The 18,743-nt window shown below is 35.8% G+C and overlaps 1 protein-coding gene and 1 long non-coding RNA gene across 51 annotated transcripts in view; one reads left to right on the top strand and one right to left on the bottom strand.

The window, feature by feature from the left end:
• Positions 1-4,601: 4,601 nt before the first annotated feature.
• ELF2 (E74 like ETS transcription factor 2) overlaps positions 4,602-18,743 on the bottom strand; it is a 100,500-nt gene continuing 86,358 nt past the window's right edge. For 15 of the 50 annotated variants that reach the window (XM_070611667.1, XM_070611695.1, XM_008517023.2 and 12 more), the window contains 6 exons: positions 16,541-16,654; positions 14,945-15,082; positions 11,936-12,022; positions 7,956-8,148; positions 6,733-7,083; positions 4,602-6,325 (listed from right to left, as the gene is read on the bottom strand). In XM_070611667.1, the coding sequence (XP_070467768.1) occupies positions 5,698-6,325; positions 6,733-7,083; positions 7,956-8,148; positions 11,936-12,022; positions 14,945-15,082; positions 16,541-16,654 (1,511 nt within the window). In that variant the 3' untranslated portion in view covers positions 4,602-5,697. Of the gene's footprint in view, positions 6,326-6,732; positions 7,084-7,955; positions 8,149-11,935; positions 12,023-12,387; positions 12,427-14,944; positions 15,119-16,540; positions 16,675-18,743 lie in introns of all 50 variants that reach the window. The other 35 variants (XM_070611663.1, XM_008517020.2, XM_070611683.1 and 32 more) reach the window with 4 other exon arrangements.
• On the top strand, positions 12,639-17,288 carry LOC139082072 (uncharacterized). The gene is made up of 3 exons (XR_011537780.1): positions 12,639-12,756; positions 14,066-14,141; positions 17,130-17,288. It is a non-coding gene; the product is annotated as an uncharacterized lncRNA (long non-coding RNA).

Here is an 18,743-nt window from a genome sequence, read left to right as displayed (position 1 = left end):
ACTGCTGCCACTGCTCAAAAATATTTTGAAACTTTTTGGAACAGCTTCCATATCCAGTTCTATGAAGGCCTCAAAACCAGCGTGAACTTTATAGCCACATCTCAATTTGAACCAAACATGGCATTACCTAGTTTGATTCACATCAATTTATTAACCTCCAGTGACTTGGCTATTTCTAAAACTAAAATCTTCCTCAGCAGGAAACTCGTCTCTATTAAATAGTTTAAAATTTTAGATTCTGCTCTAAGAAGCAATCCAAAAGTATTTTGAACAAGGTAGCATTGCTGGCATTAGTATATAGCTTTCCAAAATAATGTCTTGTAAGGGACAAGGCACATTAACATGGTGTACAGTTTCATAAGACTCTAAACACTCATCCTAATTAAAGAGATGTTGAATGTGAGAAAAAGGCTTTAGAATCAATGAAATTTTGTACAGTATGTAAGTTTTTTAGAAGCCATTTGTAATAATAGATATATTTCAAACTACCTTTTTCCTTTGGACATTTTAGAAGAGCTTAGGTTAAGACACAAATCCCTAAATCTAATGCTTTCCTTATTTTATCTCTACAATATATCTATCTATACATTGGGCAGTGGTTCTCAAACCTGGCTACAAAGCGAAATCATACCTAGAGATATTTAAAACCTACTGATGTCTGGCTTCCCCTCCCATACATTATAATTTAATTGGGATGAAGTGTGGCCTGGGCAACAGGATTTTTAAATCTTTCCAGGTGATTCTAATGTGCGGCAAAGGTAACACTATTACAGTGAATTAATGTCCTACAACTCAGAATTAATTGGCAGATTATGTAAAATGGCTTAGTATTTCACCTTTTATGACAGTGACAGCATCAGTTCATTAAAGAAAGTCTTCTGAAATAGACATTTTCTCAAAGTTATATTACAATGGGATGAGAGGAAACTTCTTGGGAGAACATAACTGTTAGTTTACAGCCTATTCACAGTTTTCTTTTTGATATGGAGTATTTTGCATTAAACAATCATGTTTTGTTTGAAAGTTCTCACTTTGGAAGTTGTAATCTATTAAGTCCTCAAGTCACAGCATTACTGCTGAGTTGCAGTGTTCAAAAATATCAATAGTTATGGGTGCTTAAAAAGCAAAGTGGATACACATCAAATAAATCTCCTTGCTGCCCCTGAGTTTTTTAAAGGTTTAGAGGTGTGATGCAGAGAAGGCAAATCAGTGTTCCTGCGAAGGGTGAACAGTACCTTCTCATTCTCGTTAAGACTGGCGTCACTGTGCACTGAGTTCCTACAGAATGTAACAGGTTTTAATTATGGAGGACGAGTATAACAAAGGCGCTGAGGAACAGATGAATCACAACCACAGAGGATTTGTACTGTCAATGGTCAAAAGCTATAATAAAGGGAAAAGTTGTGATGACAGTGAAACTAAAAGCAGGCCTACTTCTGCCTCCCAAAAATAATGTGCACTGTAGTGCCCTCATAAAGTAGGCCAGGAGACTTAAAGGATCATAAGTTGCTTGATAAATAACCCCAAAGCCAAAATTTTATCTTTGGGAAAAAATTTCTCTATTTATAATTAAATATGACTTGCTTATATAGTGATCAAGATGTACTCTCCTGAGTAAAGTATGCAGGGTGTCAGAAGCAAGCCGTGGGTAGCGTACCATCTCTTACATTCCGGCTTCACAGCCAGCCCCCAGTGGAACTGCCCTTTTATTGTCACTATCAGCAATCTCAGAGGCTTCTTCTTTGGCCTTATTTACTTGGCCCTTCCTGCTGCACTTGATATACTGTTGCCCACCATATCTTAAAATGTTACCTCACCTGTCCTGTTAATTCTCCATGAATAGTCCTTATTTCCATTGCTGATTCCTTTTCCTCTCCCCTTACCCTTGCCTTTATATACTGTATACTTTTCAGACTTTACACTCCCAGTTCACCCACAGTAGACCACTCCTCACCCTGAGTGGTTTTCAAGCCTATTTCAGGAATTTTTCTTTTGCTGTCTGTCACCTCTAATTCAGTAAATAAAAGTGAACTCAAATCTAGGTGAAGAAAGAGAGTGGTCCAGAGAGAAACCATCAATGGAATGGCTCAATGAGGTGTGGGTGCCTGGAATCTGAGAAAATGAGATATGTCAATATGTCTGTAGCCCAGAGATGCATAAAAGAGGAGTGGCAACAGAATAAGGCTTGGGACATAGGCAGAGGACTTTCAATGTTATGCTGTGGACTCATCTTTTTAGCAAGAGATGCCACTGAAGAATTTAAAGCAATCGCAAGGGAGTGATGAAATTTGCATTTTAGAAAGCTCTCAGCTGGCAGCACAGAAAAGAGACTAGAGGGAAGCTTGATAAGACAAAGCAGTAAGGAGGGTAGGGAGGATGGGAAAGGAAGCTATTTAGAAGGTATCATCAATAGGACTTGGTGAATGACTTGATGTAGGAAGTAAGGTGTCTAGAATGGCCCTCAGGTTTCTTCTGGCATAAGTAATGGGTTGCTGGTAATGTCATTTATTGAACTAAGAGGAACAGATTTTAGGCAGAAGAGAGTTCAACTGGACATTCAGGAGGAAACAGCCAGTAGGCAGTTAGATAAACCCATCTAAAACTTAAAGTCTAGGCTAGAACAATAGATTTGCTAGGAAAAACCATATGCACAGAAGAGATCATCAAACAATTAGGTTGAAGTGAAATCATAATAGTAAACATTTAATAGACTGCTTGCCATATGCCAGGCACTAGTTCTAAATCCTGAACGTATTAACTCATTTAATTCTTAGAACTACTCTATGAGGAAAAGAGCCCCAGAGAATCTTGGTAAGTACTAATATTAAATGGGAAAGCAAAGTAGGCTAAAAAAGAAGAGTTGGTCTGGCAAAAAGTAAATCAGAAGAGGGGTGTCATGGAAGACCAAAGGAGAATTTTAAGAAGTAGGGTGAGGCACAAGAGCACATGAAAAAATGAAGTGTCTGTCTGATTTGACACTTATTGGAGACTTCAGTGAGAACTGTTTCTAAGCAGAATTCAAACTGCAAGCTATGGAAGAAAGAGATAGAATGATGGGCTATTAACTGTTGGAACAAGGAAACCAAGGAGGTGTGAAAAGGGAGAAGATGCTGAGTACAGGAGGAAGGCGTATACCTGCCTCCTTACTGAGACAGGTAGTGAAGTAGATGCTGGAATAAGTAGATGCTGTTATAGCAAGGGGTCCAGAAATGGAGGGAGTTCACACTTATAACCTCCATGTTCTCTGTAAGAGGTATACTGGTCATTTGGTAAGCAGAGTGGTGAAGGCTGGAATTGTTGCTGGAAGGTGACCTAAGGAACAAATGGACAGATCATGTTCAAAAGTCTGATGAGGCTCAAAAATGTAGTGCATCAAGCCATTGTAATGTAGTTCTTTCTCCAATATGCTGGACACAAAAAGCAAATATAAGTTATAATGATTTACAGTTTATAAGGGTTGAGATTAAAAGCTGTATCACTGATAATTTCAATCAGCAGAAACACTGATCAGTATATGCAGTGAACATGTATGTTTCCAAATCTAGACCTGAGGCATACTTATTCTGAAAGACACAGAAAAATGTTCTGGTAGAGTGGTGGAGGTAAGCTAGGTAGCCTTGGCTTAACCTAATTAGAATTAATTAATAATATAGCATAGGGGGAAAGAACTACTCACTTAAAATTTTGTTTCTTTAGCTCTCCTCTATAGCAAGTGACTTAGATTCTTAGCAAAGATGTTACCAAAATCAATAAATGTCTGAGTGTCTAATACGCTCAGCACTTGGGGAAGGGTGTAGTTATGGTATAAGCTATCATCTTTGCCCTAAGAGTATTAGAGGACTCAACAAATGAAACTGCGGTTTAAAAAGGACAATACAATTAAGCGCCAAAGAATACAGTACAGATTTTGAAAGCTGAAATATTTAGGAAATGTTTTAAAAGGTAGAATTTGAGTTTAACTCCCAAATGGGATATAAGTCAAGTGAGGTTTGTTTTGAACTTTTATTAAAAAGTACCATCAGGTATGTTTACGGAAAAGATAAAAGATTATAAAGGGAGCTGTTATAAAAATCTGTTGACCTAAGTAGTATCTGATTAAATGCACAATTAAAGGCCACAAAATATTAAGTATCAGTTTATTTAAATTTCTAAAAGATGTAAAAATAGACAACTCTTCTTTGTAGTAGAAAGAGCATTAAGATGTGGAGTCACAGGACCTAGCTAGTTTGGTGTGAAATTCATGTAATCCCTCTGAGACCTCCACTTCCTAATTCGTAAAAGGACTTTTCTTCTTAACCTTCAAAAAGTTTGAGAAACAAATGGTCTGATTTGAAATATAAATTCTTTAAGTGTGGCCAACATTAAAATGGTAAATTCACTATGCTACGTAGAACATTATAGTTCATGATAGTAATTAGAAAGGAAGTGGTAACATGCAGATATTCACCAACTATTAATGTAATGGAACAAAGTAAGTAGAATTTCTTCAGGCAGCAGTAGGGAAGGAGAAATAGAACTTCTATTACTTCTTAACTAAAACAGTGTCTCCATACTAGCTTTTGAATATTGTTATAAATATCACCAGAGACCAAAACACAAGATAAATTTCATTTCTATATTTCAGAAAACCTACTTGAATACACTTTGAAACAAGAGTACAACAAAATAGAATATACTTCAAATGTTGAATATACAAACTATTATAGTTCAAATCTGAACACTGGTACTTTCCCTCTTAAACTTTAACTAAAAAAAAAAAAAAGAAAGAAAGAAAGAAAACTCCAGGTATTAGAGCTACCTGACAAAAATTCATGCTGAGCCTTAACTTCCAAGTGACAGAAGAACTGAAACTGATATGTCTGCACAGATGCCAGGGCTAAGTGAGTGACACAGGCATGTTACAGCAAAAGGCCAGGGCCAACTGTTAATTTGTCCACAATTAAGAAACTGACAGACTTAAACTACCATATAAAATGTTACATGTAAATTCTATAACAATACTGTGCTAGGTACAAGATTTTTAAAATTTTTCTTTTAATAAAAAAGCTTTACACAAACAAGCCATTAGCTTATTTCAATAAAGAAAACCAAAAATTAGTCTAAGGCCTTTGTTTTAAATCAGCTTAAGCTATATGATATAAAAAAAAATTCGCACTAGATCTTTTTTGCTATCCTCTTTCTGAAGTTTTTGGATCCGTTCTTCAATTCACATTCTAAAATACCTATATTAGCAGAGTCTTCACATAGCACCAGTTAAGTGAGTTCTGTGTGAACACAGTAATAATTGCTGGTATGCATATAAAATGCATCAAAAATTGCTATATGTAACAATGAGATCACCCATCCCAACCCCTCCCCACTGAAAACTATATAACCTCTTACAGAATGTTAGTGTTCCAAGTCTTAGTGTAACTTGATATTGTAGTGAGTTGCTTGGTCCCTTTCAATCCTTTCTCTTATTGACGGGTTCAGTTGTTTCCTACTGTAAGAGGCAGTTTTCTGTCAGCATCTCAATATGTAGTTCACTTCCCACTGAAACATGGGATAGGTAATTTATTTCCAGTAAGTTTGATTGTTTTCTTATATGCCTTAAAAATGTTTTAAAGTCTTCTTTTGACTTTTCTTGATGACATCCCTTGCAAATATTTATGTTAGTACTATCACTAACAGTCTAAAGTCCACGGTAGAGCTGCTGTTTTATTTCTCGCACGTCACTAGTCCTTCCGTTTTCATAGTCACAGGAAGGGCAATAGCTGAAGGCGCACTGACAACCACCACGTGGGTCACTGTCTTATTTCCATCTGCTGGTTTTTCTTCTTGTACCAGCTGCAAAGTTTTCACATCATGTTCCTGCTTTTTTGCCACTGCTTCTGATTTAACCTCTGGCCCTTTTATGACCGCACTGATAACTCGGGGAGGAGTCTGGCCAGATGCTTGTTGAGTAGGCACTGATAGTCTCATTACAGGTGTACCATGGGCTATTGAAACAGGGGTAAGTGCTCTCACAGCCAGTGGAGTTCCAACAATGTTAATGCTTCCTGATCCAGTCAGATTTGACTTTGTCTGCAGTTGACACTGTGCAAGCTGTGTTGCTGGGATGGTAATAATTTTGGCAGGCTGCATGGTGATTTTGTCTCCATTTTCAGTAGAGGCTGGCATCACAGTAGGGATTGTCTGAATAACTACCTTTGGAGAGGTTGCTGTTGTTGGACTAGTGCTGGTTATTAATGGTGCACCTGCGTTAACCGACTGAACTGCCACAGTTGAAATTTTCTGACCCAACGATGTCATTACAACAGGTACTTGCATTGCCACGCGAACTGTCCTATTAGATTAAAAAAAAGAAGTTGGTTATATTTAATGCGAAATTAGAAAATAGGTCTCTTAAGCAAGAAGATAAATGCAAATCTGAAATATACAAAACTAGTGCTCCCAAATTTTACAGATGTACTGACAATCCCTGAAGTTTAGAATATGAAATACCATGAAGTAAATATATTTAAAAAAATAAAGCCCATATTAAGTTGCATCTCTAAAACCGTAAAAACCAATCTAGGTTAGATGAGACATCTACTTTAACAACAACAAAATACATTTAAAATATCAAGCACTTCTCAAAGTCCTGACACCTGTGGGTTCTTAGAATGCTAATATTAAGAAAGGAACATCATTTTTGCCAAGGAGCTCTCTAAAAAAGTAAATACATTACAACTAACAGTTTCCCTCACTTACCTGGGAGCTGCTGTTGCTGATACAGATGCGGTAGTAGTAGGAGACCTGGATGAAGCATCATGACCAGGGGAAGTGATGTTCACAACTCTAGCTACACCCTTCTCTGCTCTGGAGCAGTTTAGAGGAGATGAGTTTTTCCCACCACGAACAGAAGTTGCTGCTTTCAGGAGACTTTCTGTAGACAGTGACACTCGTTCTAATGATTTTTCATCAGCAGCTGCTGCTAAATCTTCATTACAGGTTTCACTTTTGTCATCATCTATGACCACTATGTTTTTGGGCATATCCTTGAACTGATATACAAGCCTCTGTCCTTCAACCTTTGCAAGAATACCCCTTTGGTAATAATATCTGTAAAGGAAAAAGTACTAAATGAATCAAACGTATTACATTTTTTCCCCCCAAAAAACCAAAAACACCATTTAAAATGGATACTAACAGAAACATTGACTTACTCCCACAAGAGATAAGAAAAAGGAGCTCTTACTGCCTGGATTGTTCAAAAGGCTAAGAATTTGGAGTAGGAATGAACTTGGAACCTGGTGCCAAAGGTCCTATGGCCTCGAGATCTATAAAGTTGCTAAAAGTTCATTCTCTTTCTTAAAGGAACTAATTTAACCTAAATACAGGATATTTTACTGTATTTTATGGACACTAGTAAAAATTCAACTCTGATTTACATAGGTTATAAAAACAATCTGATGTTATGACTAAGCTATGCCTAGTAGAGATGAATCTGTAGGATATGTGAATACTGTCACATAAACTATGTATCATTTATAAACATCCTTAATTAGAATAAACCACGTACATTACAAAGTTTTGTGGGTTTCTCAAAGTGACAAACCTTAAAGAGAAATTTTCTTATCAAGATAAATCCATTATAACAAATTCGCAGGAGTAAAAAGCAAATTAACAATTCGGAAACTGTATTTCATTTGGGTTTAATTTTCATAAAGGTCTACAACTTAAATTTCTATTAAGGAATAGTCCTAAGTGAAAAAGCACATTTTCTGCAAAAATGGGTTTTCCCATGATATTGAAATTTCAGACCTAACTCCTCTCTCCCCATCTACCTCCAAATCCAAGAAGTTCCTCAAGAATATCCCTCAAAATTAAAAGTTCTAATTAAGGGATTTTTAGAGCTACTCTTTAAACAGCTAATACACAATATAAAGAGACATCTAAGTTTTGTTTGAAAATTCGTCCTTTTGTGTTCTTACCTCAAAGCTCGTCCCATAGTCTCATAGTTCATGTCTGGCTTGTTCTTATGCTTTCCCCAAAGCTTAGACACAGCCTTTGAATCCACGAGCTTGAATATGCCTTTTTCTCTCTGAGTCCACTTAATATACCGGGGACAAGTATTTTTATCTTGAAGCAGATCTAAAAGAAACTCCCACAAATAGGTTGTGTTCCCTTTGAAAACAATGATAGACATTGATCAAAAATTCATCAACATAATGAAAAACAAGTATCTACTTATGCTGGGTAAAAATCAATTCATTTACTACTGGTGAAACACAAATGTACTAAGAGTCTGTCATTAGGTACTTGACCACATCAGCAACGATCTGCAGCGTCAAATTGTGTTGTCTAGTAAAATATAAAGTATCTTTCACTATAACAAAAATCCTAAATACACTTGCTTGCTGGGTTTTAAAAATAATATCCTATATGTTATCCAGTTATGATACTAACATAACAGAGGTTTTGTATTTTGACTATCATATATCACCCCATCCTAGATTTTGAGTTCAGTAAAGGGAGAGGCATAATGCATAGCACAAAGTGAACCTAAATTAAATAGAATCAAATGTATTAATTTACAGATTTAAACTCTGAAGAAATTTATTTGCACCTGTATATTTATTATATGATAAGCCCAAATCCCATGATCAAAATTCATCAAAAGGCACCTATTAATTTTTTTAAAAGGTAAGCAGTATGTAATGGAACCTACATAACTTTCAGGCATCAGTCCTAGGGTCTTTTTGTAAGAAACACACTTTTCTTTGATTCACCTATAGGCATGAAATCTGAGGTACATGTCTTACAAAGTGCTAACTACCCATGACCCTTTAAACATCCTCTTTCATTATCCTCTGGACTACTAGTCAATTTAGATTTGTTATCAATGAAAGCTACTACTTCCAAAACCAGATTTTTTAACATTGCTAAACTGATCATAGCCAGTACAGTGAAGATAAGTAATATATCAGAAAGATTTCATTATATATGAAGAACTCAGTTATTAAACACATTTGTGCTTCAGTCTTAAAATATGAACTCCTTAAATAGAAACACTAAACACTGATGTGCCAATTTCTTAAACTAGTTAAGTATTCATCAAATGTTAACTATATACAACATCTGATCATGCTATTAGCAAGATCTGAAAATGAGATATTAAAATATTTCTGCAGAATGAAATAACTTATTCATCACATACTATATGCTTTAGTGTAGTAGAGAATACAGAGAAGCTTTTAAAACCTGTCCCTGCCTCAAGAAATTTAGTTGGGAAGGAAAAAAAATAGACAACAATACAAGAAATAAACAACAGTGTGAAACAATATAAGACATATCACAAGGCAATGCATAATTATATTCCAAATGAATGATAGAAAATAATGTCTGGGATTTCATGAGTGAAAATAAAGTGGATGGGTAAAACATCATGAAGTCTTGGAAGATGGGTAAGATTTGCATATAAGAAAAGGAGGGAATCTGGGTAGGTAAGATAAGGAATTTAATCCCACAAGAAGAAAGCGTCACTTTTTTTCCCTTTGGAAGTGGGGAAGAGTAGTGGGCGGTGGTTATGAGAAGACTAGGTTTTTCAAGGTGCTGTTTTTCTTTCATTTCCTTAATAAGCCTCTAGGTACAGAAGTTCTTAACTTGGTGAAAGAACAAAAAAGAATCCTGAGAAGAACATTAGAATACATGTGCCACCACTGAGTCACCAGGTCATCTCTAGCCTCCTACTCACTATCCCTTTACTCTCCTCAAATCCAGATCCAAGTTACAGTCTACGTGAGAAGAACCCCTAAGGGTAAGAAGCTTCCAAACCGAGCCATTGCTAATCAATAGAAACATCCTCCTCCTCCAGCATTTCATTTTCATTCTGGATGTCCCTGAAAATTCAGTAAATCTATTAACCCACAGCTGAGCCCAGTGTGCATCTCTTGACCTAAAAAGATTAACCTACAACTGAACTATGTTACGCTTGTATCTCTGAAGCCCTATTACAGCAGCATCAATACCTAAAAACTCTTACTATTAAACCATGTATAACTTTCAAGTGCACCAAGATATATAGCTGGGGCATTTTTAGTTTGTTTATGACCAGGAGATTATGAAGCCCTATGAGTGGATATAGTAAAAATAAGCAGAGAACTTATTCTGGAAGAAATTTTTGTACAACATAGACAATGCCTTGTACATAGTAGGGATCTTAATGCTTCCATGTCTGTTGAATTAATTAGACTCATCAATATTCCTCTGGTTATCTTTAAATGCTCCGCCTCAGTTCCCATCCCCAATTCAAAATTAACAATTCTATTTCTGGTTTTAAGGAAAACAGAATTCAGAAAGGGAAGTCTTCTTTATCAGACAAGGTAGTTCATTAAGCTTATGCAGACATTAACCTACTTTTGCAGAAAAGCAAACACTGGCTGGATTTTTAATCCAGGTGTGACTGTAATAACTTTAATCTTCACATTACAACAGGTTGCCTCAAGTTTAATATAAGACTGAAATTTTAATGATAGATGATTTTTGATTGGTAAAAATAGGTCATCACAAAGTTTTTCTCCAATGTTAAGCATAAGGTCTTTGAGTACAAGAGATACCACTGATGATGATAAGTATTTTAAAAAAACCATAATAATTGGATATTTACAATTTAGCTTTCTAATATTTACTATTATGTTAGTTTTAAAGTTTTCAATATAAATTGAAAGATAAAACCTAAGATGAAAGAAATGTAAAATGACCAAAGACAGACAAGGAAATAAAAGTATCCTAAATCAGTCCCAAATTGAATTATCAGTTCCTAAATAAATAAGAGTTCACTGTAACTGGATTTTTTGTCTAACCTAAATTTCTTGGAGGGTTACTACAGACTTAATTTTTTTTAATACAGACTTAATTTTTGCTTTAATTATTTAGAATTAGATGTGTCGGACCATCTGTTGAGGATGAAATAAATTTGAATATATTAATCCAAAATGTATCCAACTATTGAATATTGGTCTGAAAACATTTATTCATGGAAGTGATAAATTTTTGGTTATCAGATTTTCAGAACATCTAAAACCATTATTAAAATATTACTTGAAATCAATTTATCCAACAAATTAAGAGAGCTCAGAATGTAGGCAGCTTATTGCTATTTTTGCTTTTAATGAGAATATACAAATTCTAAAGCAAAAACATGTTAAAATTTTTGTTCTGACTCCTGACTGACATGACTAAAATTTGTTGACTGGGAAATTAAATTCAGCTTGCCTTGAATTACTGCATTGCTTCTATCAGTTAAGAAAGTAATGTATCAGAAATAAGTCTTAGCTGTAAACCCCTTTCAATTCTAAGTGGCTCTGTGTGAGGAGGAGTGCTGTTATACATACACACATGCCCTAGAACAATGGCTCTTAAGAAAGGTGTGTATCAGGGGCTGGCCCCATGGCCGAGCGGTTAAGTTTGCGCGCTCCGCGGCAGGTGGCCCAGTGTTTCATTGGTTCGAATCCTGGGCGCAGACATGGCACTGCTCATCAAACCACGCTGAGGCAGCATCCCACATGCCACAACTAGAAGGACCCACAACGAAGAATATACAACTATGTACTGGAGGGCTTTGGGGAGAAAAAGGAAAAAAAAATAAATAAAATCTTTAAAAAAAAAAAAAAGAAAGGTGTGTATCAGACTGCACTTACAACCTTTTCCAAATACAAACGCCTGCCCCCTTCCACTCTCCCATCATATATCCACTGCTACAGAATCTCAGTGGGGTAGGGACCAGGTACAGATAGGCTGGAAAAGCTTCCTAGGCGATGCTAATACATCCCTGATTAAGAACTTCTACCAAAAACAGTACTCCCACTTGTGCATGTACTAGAAATAACTTTCTTACCAATGCAAAAATGTCACCTGACTGAAAAACAAATCATCTCACCTCCAAAACAGCCCCCCTCCCCCCCCAAATTACCTTTTCCTTCTCTGGGCTTCTTCTTTATACCTAATTCAGGAGACCCATTGGAAATTGGTGATTGCTGGGTCTTTGGTTTACGGCCAACTGAAAAAATAAGATATTGAAACCATACATTGAAAACAGGAAAAATAATAGAAGCATGATTAGCAGACTCTTTGCTAACACATTATTTGTGAAACTGGACACTAATTTGTGGATTAATATACTCCATGTATATAAAAAGTTCCTTTTAAAAGGAGCATTAAAAGCACTTCTGCAATTCTAGATTACAGCAGTTAGTTGGTAGTAATCTCAATGGACATGGCAAGTCAGGTACTACTATCCTATTATTTACATGGTCAGAGCCTCAATTTGCTAACCTTTTCCAATAATGTAGCAATGGGAACAAACTGTAGTACAAACTCTTTTGCTTTCTGTTCTACAGGATTGTTAGAAAAAGCTTTACCTACCTATTGCAGAAGATCTGATAATCTGCGAAGCCCTTTGAGCTCAAATGAGGAAAAGTAAAAAATATTATTTTAAATACTCTCTTCTGCTCTGAGCCAATCAATTCACCAGAATTCAAGCATAAGTGTTCAAATTTCCCCACCTAAATATGGAGGTACATTATAAGGGTTTAAAAAAAGTTCCAAGTAATTATTTCCTACATCTAATAAATGTTTGTACTCTTCCTTTTGTTTCTCCTCACTTCTGCCATAAGGCTCTCTAGCATCCACAATGAACAGAAAAGCAAGAGCTATACTTCTCTACACTAAAGAAGGCCAAAGTCTGAGACGTGTTGTATGCAATCCTCACCTCTGATGGATGAATGCTGGCAGGTGAGGGGAAGCCTCAAGAAAGAGGTTGGGAATATTCAAGTATACTATATTTTCAGATTAAATATATTAATACTGATTTGGTGATTGTCATACATCTGGGATTTCTGATGTCACTCTACTCTTCATTAGCAAGGATTATTTAGAGCTAAATAAAGAGCTAAATTAAAGTGTCTTAATTTATATTTCAAAATGCACAGCTATTCTAGGATTTCATTAAAGTAATTCTAATGAATAAGAAGTGTGCTTTGGCAAAAAATTAAAATGGAAAATTCACTGTTCTCTCCTTGTTAAAACAGAGCTTAATTTCTTAATTTAAATAATATCTATATATACATATCAGTCAATAATAAGACTAACATCTTTACCATCTCCTAAATTCAAGCACAAAAGCCCAACTTCCTTAATGGAAACGTTAGCACAAAAAGACAATTTATTTTCTTAGAAAGCAGCATCTCCCAAATCATATCCCTTGATAAATAGGTTATTCATCTGTAGGAAAAAGGGTTCTCCAGTCAAAAAAACTTATAGAACACTGTATGCTATCTTCTCTTGGAGATTCACAATGCATATTAGTATACTAAAAGCTTTGGAAATAAAAAGAAGGCTCTACTATTAAAAAAGAACTTAACTTTGTATGTCCCAAGTGTTCTTAACCACAAATAAATAAATAAGAGTGTTATATGTCATTTTTAAATGGTCGTTCATTAAGACCATCTATTTTCAAATATGTAAAATTAGCTAATTGTTTCCTGGTTTATATCATAATACACAGGCAGAGCAACCTGTTTATCTAGGTCTTGGTTCCCTATGTGATCCCAGCTTTTCATGGTCTTTTCCATCTTCTTTTAAATCTAAAAATTTCTTAAGCAGTTGTAATAGCTCCCACTAGATACAACCAGTCAAAGGCTACCATAGGCAGTGGGTAAACAGGGCTATATAGATGTATGCCTTTTGTTTTTAAACATTTACAGCAAGAAGTAATTCTTCCTTCTACATTCTCTCATTCATACCGCTCTCTCAAGATACATTTAATCTATATGTATTATTTAAGGGAAGGCACTCCATCGTATTCTCCATTGTATTCCTCATAGCAGTAAGCACAAACCCGTGAACATCACAACAATTTAACTCATCTGTCTAATAAGTGAAAGAAAATACCATTATTTCTAACCCAAGTTTTCCCTTATTTTTGCCTGTGATTCCTTTTTCCACTCTAAAATGTGAAGAAAGAGGGTAGAAAGTGGAATTAGATGAGTACATATTTACATAGGATTTCATTCCTTTCAAGTTTAACCTTTGATTCAAACAGGAAAAGAACCTACTTGTCCATCTCCTCGGGATGTTGGAAATGTGCTGGAGCCTTGTGCCCCACCCACTGGGATCAGGTAAGCAGAAGGGTCAGCAAGAGTCAAATACTAAGTGAAAATGCTCTTTACCCACTGGTGAATTTACTCCACTTAGAAGTCCCTATTGGCAAATTTGTTTTAAAGCAGAAGGAAAAAAAATTGGGCCTTTTATTTTTCGCCCTCAAAAGAGTAGGAAGGTAAGATTATGAAAAATAGAGAAAATAAAGAATAAAATGGGGGTCCAGCCCCGTGGCCGAGCAGTTAAGTTCCCTTGCTCCTCTTCAGTGGCCCAGGGTTTCACGGGTTCAGATCCTGGACGCGGACCTGGCAGCGCTCGTCAGGCCACGTTGAGGGGGCGTCCCACATGCCACAACTAGAAGGACCCACAACTATAATATACAAGTATGCAGTGGGGGGATTTGGGGAGATAAAAGCAGAGGAAAAAAAAAAAAGATTGGCAACAGTTGTTAGCTCAGGTGCCAATCTTAAAAAAAAAAAAAAAGAATAAAATGTATGTTTGTTTTTTAAAAGTAACCAAGCACCTAAAAGGAACAGAAAGTAGACAAATGTACAGTGAATCTCTGCTCTTCCTTCTGTGTGTCCAACATCTGTTATAATCTCATATTAAGAGAAGTATTTATAGGACTCGAATACTAACTCCTTTTCAACAGTATGAACATGTTAAAACACAAATTAAAATCTCAATTTGTTGATTCTTTGAGAATATCTAGTTAAGATAACATCAATCATAAAGCTACAGCATTTTCTTATGTCCCTTGATGGGGAAAAAGATACCAAAAAAATTCCACTCACTTTTCCAGAAATTTATAAATATACTCTACCTTTTTTCTTTTTCATTGGCTCATGGCTATCTGGTGATGTAGGAATAGGAGAGGTATCCATTGGTTCAGATTCTTCAGTTGACACCTCCACTACAGTTTCTGTAATGACGTCTGGCCTCATAGCAGCATGGATAAATTCTGGAGTTGATACACAAGGAGGGACAAACACTTCCACTATAAAAAAAAGTTGAACAATTAAAATTTCCCACCCCCATTAATGCTTCTTAATGCGGACAATTCAGTATTTAGTAGAGGTAAGGTTTATTAAGAATTCATCAAAGAAGGATAAGAACTTGAAGTTAATTTGCTGAATACGCAATATGATCTAAAGTATGTAAAAAAAAAAAATGCAAAGAAAATTGACTTGCAGGAAATGTTAATCCTCCGGGCAAAGAGGGGATCATGAGTAGTCAGTCACCCTCCTGTTCTTCACACTTTTAGATACTTTCAAGCTCACTGGAGAAGACTGAATTATTTTGACAGTTGGGAAAACATTTGAAAATAAAATAATAGTATAAGAGTGAGTTCTTTAGTAATTAGTTTCCTTCCACGTACCAATCATGATTCTCTAACTAGGTAATACATGCACACGGTATAAAATTTAAAATATTTAATAAACGTGTATTCAGTGAAAAGTAAGCACTTACAGTTCATTTTAAAATATGAAGGAAAGGAAAATCTGCTCATTACAGCCCCATGAATATCATCTTTCAATATTTAAAATTTTATTATGTGGAAAAGTCCTGATGTTTTGGGTCACTAAAACAGTCCATACAGATTGCTATCTGGTATTCTATTACATACAATAATGTTGCTCCAACTTCCTTCCAAAGTGCATGAATAATCAGGATATGACATTTCTATTTCAATTAACAGACAGTTAATACATCTATCATGGATTAAGACACTGACCAATATGCCCTAATTTTCTTTTCATATCCCTGAATAATACATGGGATTCTTATTCTAACTAAAAAGTATGGTTGCTCTTAGTCTTTATTGTACATCCCTGTAAGAAGGGCCAATCTTACTATGTGACGTCAAATTAACATGTGGACATTAAAATTAGGACAAAATGACTCTCAAAGGCAGTCTTAAGGGAAAAAAAGGACCAAAAGACAAGGAAAACCTGCAGCCCCAAAGAGAGAGAGGAAAGGGTGGAGTTACCTCCTCTCTCCACCATGGACGGTTCCCTGGAGCTCCTGCCTATTTATCACTGAATACTCAAAGTGGTCACAGAAGGCAACTGCCCCCATATGCCATGCGCTTAAGGACTACGAAGGTTTGCAATTCACCCAGAGTTAAGGAAATAAGACATGATAGTATAAAGAGCAATTTAATAAACATTGTTCTATTTCTAATTGCTCTAATAAGCATTTTCTGTATCATTTATTATGAAAATTAAGTATTTGAAGTATTTAAAGCATTTAAGACTTGGGAACCTTGACAAGATCAATTATTGCTGTCACAGGTATTCGTGCATAACAGACCTTGAGAACACCATCAATCCCCCTTGTATTTAAAAAAAAAAAACCCTTTCATTCTATATATGAAGTGATGTGACATGTTTAAGATAAAAAAGAACAGTTCACATACCAGGACTTCTTGAATCCCTCAAGCAGGTAGGAGATTCCATATGAAGCAGGGCTTCAGCAGCTTCGATGGTCTTATCTGTACAGTGTGCATTACTGCTATGAACCGATGCTTCCACTAGGGGAAAATAAATCATACTCAATTAAAAATGCACTGAACACATTACTAAATGAAAACACATCACGGTATAAAAAATAAATATGAATTAACTCTCATTTGAAAAACTAAGTCACTGATACACATTAGTCTATATAAATTATTTACAGAAATAATTTAAAAACCAAAACAATCTAGTATCTAATGGATCTACTTTGTAAAATGAATGTTGATTATAAAGCAACTATAGAGATTGATTAGAAATAGAAATTACTGAGAAATTTCTGAATCTTATCCAAAGGAAAACAAAGACAGACCCTTGAAATTTGAACCCTCTATCAATTTTAGGCCAAAACTAACTCAAGGGGGAAAAGGATGGTTGTAATATTAACAATACTGTGAGGAATTCTTACAGACCCTCATGGGTGAGTGCATTAGTTTTAGCACCAGAGCACTTGGGAATTTTCTTCACAATAACCTTGCTCTCCTTCTTTAGGACCTCACCAGACTTTGCTGGGTTTTACTCAAGAATTTTTTTTTTTTGAGGAGGAGGAAGATTCACCCTGAGTTAACATCTGTTGCCAATCCTCCACTTTTTTTTTTTCTTCACTTGAGGAAGATTAGCCCTGAGCTAACATCTGTGCCAATCTTCCTCTACTTTTGGTATATGGGATGCCTCCACAGCATGGCTGATGAGTGGAGTAGGTCTGCACCTGGGATCCGAACCCTCGAACCCAGGCGGCCAAAGTGAAGAGCGCTGAACTTGAACCACTCGGCAACAGGGCCGGCCCTGCAAGAAATCTTTTTTAAGAGAGTTTCTCCACCCGCCCCCATGAAGCCTTTTGTAATTCTACCACCTTTTGTAACTCTCTTCTAGCTCTTTATGCCTTGTTGATTAAATTATTTGTGAAGCAGTAAAATGTACAGCAGTGGTTTGGGCTTCCAGGTCCAACAGCTTGAGTTCTAGTCTCTGCCTCTTATAGTTTCTGGTACCCTAGGCCAGGAATTTAATATGTTTTAAGGCTCAGTTTCCTCTTTCACAAAATGGGAGTATTACTCACCTCATTTAGTTGTGAGAATTAAGCGAGGTGATTCCCATAAAAAACATGCACAATGCTTGGCATATAGATAAGAATTGATGATAATTTCTTATCACTCCTGTAAGATTATAAACTCCTTGAGATCAGGGGGCGCTATCTCAATTCATCTTTGTATCTGTTATAGTTCCTAACATAGACTTTTCACATAGCAGGCATGCAAGTATTTCTTTTGTGTAATGAAGTGAAGGACAACCCACTGACCTTACAGGAAAATTGGCCACTCAAGCACCAACTTATTATCTTAATGATATATCAATTTCATATCCTGACTTAAAATATTGAATATTCTACTCGGTAAGATGAAACATGAATATATAACAGTTTCTAATTTGATACATTTTCTTAAGATGTCCTCTAAAGGAACTAAAAGGAAATATTTATACAAATTTCATAAAATCATATTACAAATTCACAAGTTCTACACACTAAAGATACGAATCTTTTTAAACTGTTTCCAGGAAACTAATTGAAAAAGAAAAATTCACTTAGTCTCAAAATTCACCAAATGCTAAAGCCTCAGCCGTAAACACCAGTCATTTGGAGAGCATTTATAAAAATCCAGTGACTGTTTGACCACCTGTTGCACATCATCCACACTCTCAACCAAGGTACTGGGTCTCTCCAGTTGCTCTTTCCATTTATGGAAATCTGCTCAAAGCTAACCGGTTCCAGAGAGGCAGCCAAACCTCTAAGTAAATCTATCTTTAGGTGACCCAGCTTACTCTTATCTGCAGCCTCACTGAAGCAATGGATTCAATCAGTCCTTCTAGCTCAACTTTAAGAAACTTAGTAAGTATAAAATATATTACCATTCTCAAGTATTTTTTTCAAAGTACCTCCCCACAATACTCACATACACTAAAGAACCTTGGAAAGCAAATTCTCAGGTTTTTAAAATTTATTCTAGGAACTTCATTTTCTTTAAAGTCTGCTTGTGTTGCAATTTAGCTGTTGTCTTAAGGTGCTATTAATATAAAAACATCCTGGGTAAACTAATTCTTTATGTAATT

Source organism: Equus przewalskii, chromosome 2, assembly GCF_037783145.1.
Source record: "Equus przewalskii isolate Varuska chromosome 2, EquPr2, whole genome shotgun sequence".
Lineage (NCBI taxonomy): Eukaryota > Metazoa > Chordata > Mammalia > Perissodactyla > Equidae > Equus > Equus przewalskii.
The sequence above is the reverse complement of the archived record's forward strand: the minus strand, read 5'-3'. Positions and strand labels throughout refer to the sequence as shown.